General features: G+C 43.5%; 1 protein-coding gene across 1 annotated transcript in view; it reads left to right on the top strand.

Moving 5' to 3' along the window:
* The first annotated feature begins 792 nt into the window (after positions 1 to 792).
* The window catches only part of BUB1B (BUB1 mitotic checkpoint serine/threonine kinase B), a 26,419-nt gene continuing 21,833 nt past the window's right edge, over positions 793 to 5,378 (top strand). Inside the window, 5 exon segments of the mRNA XM_009892448.1 lie at positions 793 to 935; positions 3,046 to 3,105; positions 3,348 to 3,492; positions 4,961 to 5,157; positions 5,259 to 5,378. The exon segment at positions 5,259 to 5,378 is cut by the window's right edge and continues 80 nt beyond it. Of these exon segments, the coding sequence (XP_009890750.1) occupies positions 793 to 935; positions 3,046 to 3,105; positions 3,348 to 3,492; positions 4,961 to 5,157; positions 5,259 to 5,378 (665 nt within the window).

The following is a 5,378-nucleotide window of genomic DNA, read 5'->3' as shown; positions in this document are numbered from 1 at the left end:
GCTGCCCGGGCTCCCCTCGGCCCGGATTCGCCGCTCGTCAGCCTCGGAGAGGCGGTAATCTCGGGGGAAGGAAGGGAGCACGCAGGTGGGGAGGGAAACAGCTTCATCTCAGTAGCCTTTCCTGCTAGCATCACCTGCCTGAGATTCTTGGTTGTAAAGAAGTGCTTAGCTGTTGTTTCGTATAATTCCCATGGAGGGGAGTTAAATGCCCAATTCCCTCTAAAGGTTGGGGATTTAAACGGTGTGCTTATGGTTACATACGAAGCGTGTGGTGGGTCCAGAGGAGGCCACGAAGATGCCCCGAGGGCTGGAGCCCCTCTGCTGGGAGGACAGGCTGGGAGAGTTGGGGGGGTTCAGCCTGGAGAAGAGAAGGCAAAAAAGGGGAGACCTCAGAGCCCCTTCCAGTGCCTAAAGGGGCTCCAGGAGAGCTGGGGGGGACTCTGGATCAGGGAGGGGAGCGATGGGGTGAGGGGGAACAGTTTGATGCTGGCAGGGGAGATTGAGACGAGATCTGAGGAAGAAATTCTTTCCTGTGCGGGTGGTGAGCCCCTGGGGCAGGTTGCCCAGAGAAGCTGTGGCTGCCTCATCCCTGGAGGTGTTCAAGGCCAGGTTGGACGGGGCTTGGAGCAACCTGGGCTGGTGGGGGGTGGGAACTAGGTGATCTTCAAGGTCCCTTCCAACTCTAACCATTCTATGATCCGCTAATGACAGTCAGGTTTCAGGTTATTATCCCACCTAACGAATCAACTCCTTATTGTTTTTGTTAACACAGAATTTAAAGGAGAGGCTGTCATGTCACAGGACTGCAACGATGAGTGGGAGCTGAGCAAAGAGAATGTGCAGCCCCTCCGGCAGGGCCGTGTCATGTCCACCTTGCAGGAAGCACTGGCTCAGCAGGATACCTCTATCCACACTGCTGTTCAGCTCAAAAGACAGTGAGCAATGTTTTGACACCTTCTTTCCCCCTATCTTCCTGCCTTCTCATCAGCTTTTCTATGTCTTATTTAATTGTACTAATCTCATAGGCATTAAAAAAAGCATAAAAGAACAGAAGTTTAGTAACTGATGTCTGTGCTACTATCACAGTCCAGGAATTTAGGACTACTTGCTGTGGGTGCTGTACAGTATAGACTACTATTTTTAGGTTTGCAGTAGAGCATTTAAACAATAAACACGAGGGAGAGTCAGTTGTGCTTTTAAATGTACTCATTAAGAAAAATACATAAAGGTCACAAGGAGGAGAGCTTTTTTTGTCTTTCCTACTATAATCTATTGAAGTGGAGTATTTTCTAGGAGATAATACTTCCTACTATTGTAAGGTAGGCACAATAACAGGTATCTCTATATGCGTTCTCTGGATCACAGGCACCTGAGAGGGTAAAATAAGCTTGGGTTTAGTCTGTATTGCATGCCGTATTCCACAGATAGGACTGTAAAACTTAAAGGGGCATCTTGTGTCCCAGACTTGTTCAGTTATATTTCTATTGCCTGATCTTCAACTTTGCATGCCCTGTTGTCCTGGTTTAACCCCAGCTGGCAACTAAGCACTGTGCAGCTGCTCGCTTATTCCCCCTGCAGCAGGATAGTGGAGAGAATAGGAAAAGTGAGAAAACCTGTGGGTTGAGATAAAGAGGGTTTAATAGGTAAAGCAAAAGCCACACATGCAAGCAAAGCAAAACAAGGAATTCCTTCACCACTTCCCATCATCAGGCAGGTGTTGAGCCACCTTCAGGAAGGCAGAGCTCCATCATGAATTATGGTTACTTGGGAAGACAAACACATTAACTCTGAGTGTTATGCCCTTCCTTCTTCTTCCCCCAGCTTTATACACTGAGCATGATGTCATATCATATGGAATATCCCTTTGGTCAGTTGGGGTCAGCTGTCGCAGCTGTGTTCCCTCTCAACTCCTCCAGCCTATTTTGCTGGTGGGATGGTGTGAGGAGCAGAAAAGGCCTTGACTTTGTGTAAGCACTGCTCAACAATAACGTTCTCTTCAATGCTGTTTTCAGCACAAACCCAAAACATAGCCCTATATTAGCTACTGTGAAGAAAACTGACTCTATTGCAGCCAAAACCAGCACATTTGTCAAGGCCAAGCTGACTTAATGAAGAGTTTGCATAGTTGTGTCTGTACTGTGTTGTCAGGATTGGAAGTACTGGTGTTTGTCATGTTGAATCATCTGGGTGGTTTCATGTGAAGTCAGCAGAGTCTATGAATACCCAGTCAGTACTTACTGAACCAGTGCTTATCAGCTGGATCTGGATTTTTCTTTTATGGGAAAGTATGGAATTGTTATTGTACTGGGGTCTGCAAGAGGGTTTGTCCAATTTGACTCATGTTTATGAGGTGTTATACTGGAGCAGAGCCTTCCATGAGCAAGGGACTGCCTGGGGAGCTTTACAGGGTCAAGCCACTGCTAAACACAAGCTAGTGTTCCTGTCTAACTCAAGCTGCAAGGTGGTTTTCTTTCTTGATGTGCTCTGTGAGGCTGAAGTCATCATGTTGTAGGGATGGAGTGATGCACAGGAGTTGAAGAATGAGACAAGATGATGACTGTCAGTGTGGCCACTTAGATGTGTCTGGTGCAGTTCTGTAGTTGTCTGATTATCAGGCTTTTCCATCATCCCTCCGACCTTCTCCTATACTTAATTTTTGCATGAAACATCCCTTATTTAAACTTCACAATATATCTGTCTTCTAATAACTCTTCATAACAGAACATGTATTCTGTCAAGGGAGACCATATAGGCTTTGGGGTTGGATAAATTCTTGGAAATATCCTTTGGAAAGATGCATATGTGTTCTTGGTAAATAATGATACATTTCTTAGCACTTTCACTTTAAAGAATAGTGCAAAAGCTTATTCTCTTGATTCTTCTGGTCTCAGTAAAAGCACAAGTCTAAATATATGCTAACTTAGCCCTTTTTTTTATAGACCTACAAAATGGTATGAGTGAGAGTGAAGGTCTTAGTTTACAGTGCAGCAATCATCTTTACAGTTCTACACATGTATTTATTGGTTGGATAATTTTTTTCTTTAGGGAGTTTGAATCTGAGATCCGATTCTACTCTGGAGATGATCCACTGGATGTCTGGGACCGGTAAGTTTCCTTTTATTTCAGAAGAAAGAATAGAAAGGTCAAGTATCCTTTTAAAAGCTTGGGAAAGAATATTCTAATTTAATAAGAAACTCATGAAGAGATAAATTCTATACCATTTTTTTTGAGTAATGTGTTGTGTTTCAATAATATGTCTTTTTTTCTAAATCTCCTTATATTGTACAGAAATGGAAGCCTTGTATCTTATTCAGAACTGATTTCCTATTAATATATTCTATCTCTAGGTACATCAAGTGGACAGAGCAAACCTTCCCTCAAGGTGGAAAGGAGAGTAATCTTGCAGCAATACTGGAAAGGGCAGTGAAAGCGCTTAATGAACAGCGGCAATACTACAAAGATCCCCGATATCTTAATCTCTGGCTCAAGTTTGTGAGTGTTTTGTGAATATCTCTTGGGTGCTGCTTTTTGTTGGTACTTGTCATGTCATTTGCACACAGTTAAGCTGATTTTTGTCATAACAGAGTCAAAGTATATGTTGTGCAACTGGCGCGATATTAGAAGTATTCCTCTGCAAACATGTTACCTACTCTTGAATTGCACTTCTCATTTTCAATAGGATCTTCAGACCTTTTTTAGAATCATTCAGATTGGAGAGCTACAAACCCCTTAAGTTTTGTTTTGGAAAAGCTAGTTTGAATAGGGAGAGCTCAGTTATTGAAGAAAAAGTGATTTAAAGACACATTTTAGGTGTTACATCTGTCATGGCAGTTATTTTAACTTCTGACTGTCTTTTATCCACATCCTGTGTTTAAGAAAAACCAAGCTGCATGTGTTCTGGCCGTGCCCGGTTTCTCCATTGCTGTAGTTTTTGTTGTTGTTCTCATTGTCTCAAAGCAGCTTTTCTCCAGGTTTAGCTTCCTGAGCTGTTTCACTAGTTCTGAAACTGGCAAGAAATATGTTGTACTTTAGTAATTCCTGAGAATAATTTTTTTTATCTTTATCTAATGTGACATAGTTCAATCATTTAATTATCTCGGATAAAAAATAAAGTCGAGGTGACTGAATATGTAGGCTAGAATGAAGGGATTGGTAATAATATTGACAAATATATATATATGCAGTCAGAGGTTTTTCCTCATTGCTATTCTTCCTGTATATGTATGCCTGTATCAGGAATAGTGTGGTGAGCAGGACTAGGGAAGGGATCATCCCCCTGTACTCAGCACTGGTGAGGCCCCACCTCAAGTACTGTGTTCAGTTTTGGGCCCCTCGCTACAAGAAGGACATTGAGGTGTTGGAGCGTGTCCAGAGAAGGGCTACAAAGCTGGGGAGGGGTCTGGAGGACAAGCCCTATGAGGAACGACTGAGGGAACTGGGGTTGTTTAGCCCGTAGAAATGAGGTTGTAGAGAGGTGGGGGCTGACCTTTTCTCCCTAGTGAAAAGTGATAGGATGAGAGGAAATGGATTCAAGTTATGTCAGGGGAGGTTTAGATTGGATATTAGGCAACGGTTTTTCTTTGAAAGTGTTATTAGACATTGGAATAGGCTGCCCAGGGAGGTGGTGGATTTGCTATCCCTGGAGGTGTTTTAAAAAAAGGGGACATGTGTTGCTTAGGGACATGGTTTAGAGGTGGCTTTGTCAGGGTAGGTTGATGGTTGGACTTGATGATCTTAAAGGTCCCTTCCAACCTTAGTGGTTCTATGATTCTCCTACTGATTTCCTTTCCTTTACCTTGTGCACTGTGACACGAAACAATTTTATGTCCTGGCCTTACAACTGCTCCTGTAAGACTTGGGTTGAAATCAATGAGGTCTTGCAGGAGGCATCAAAATGCAGATATCAACTTGGAATCCTTTATAGTCCAATGCAATTACTGAAGTAATTTGATTGTTTCAGGGAGATTTGTGTAATGAGCCCCTGGATCTGTACAGTTATCTACACAGCCAAGAAATTGGCACAACGCTGGCACTACTCTACATCACTTGGGCTGAAGTACTTGAGGCTAGAGGAAGCTTTAAGAAAGCAGATCTGGTATTCCAGGAAGGTCTGCAGCGCAAGGCTGAGCCTTTGGACAAACTCCAGTCCCATCACAGGTAAGCTTCCAGCTCAAGTGAAGAACTTAGAGCATTCTGATGTGATTCAGTGCATGCCTGGTACAGTGAAGTTTACGCTGACTTCTCCGTATTTTTCTCAGGCAGTTTCAGACCCGTGTTTCTCGTCAGACACTACTGGGGCTTGAGGAGACTTGTGATGAAAGAGACACAGGTCTTCTGGGAGATGTGGAACCTCAGAGAAGCTCACTGGCGGATCTAAA

Source organism: Charadrius vociferus, unplaced genomic scaffold (genome assembly GCF_000708025.1).
Source record: "Charadrius vociferus isolate BGI_N301 unplaced genomic scaffold, ASM70802v2 scaffold1039, whole genome shotgun sequence".
Lineage (NCBI taxonomy): Eukaryota > Metazoa > Chordata > Aves > Charadriiformes > Charadriidae > Charadrius > Charadrius vociferus.
The sequence above is the reverse complement of the archived record's forward strand: the minus strand, read 5'-3'. Positions and strand labels throughout refer to the sequence as shown.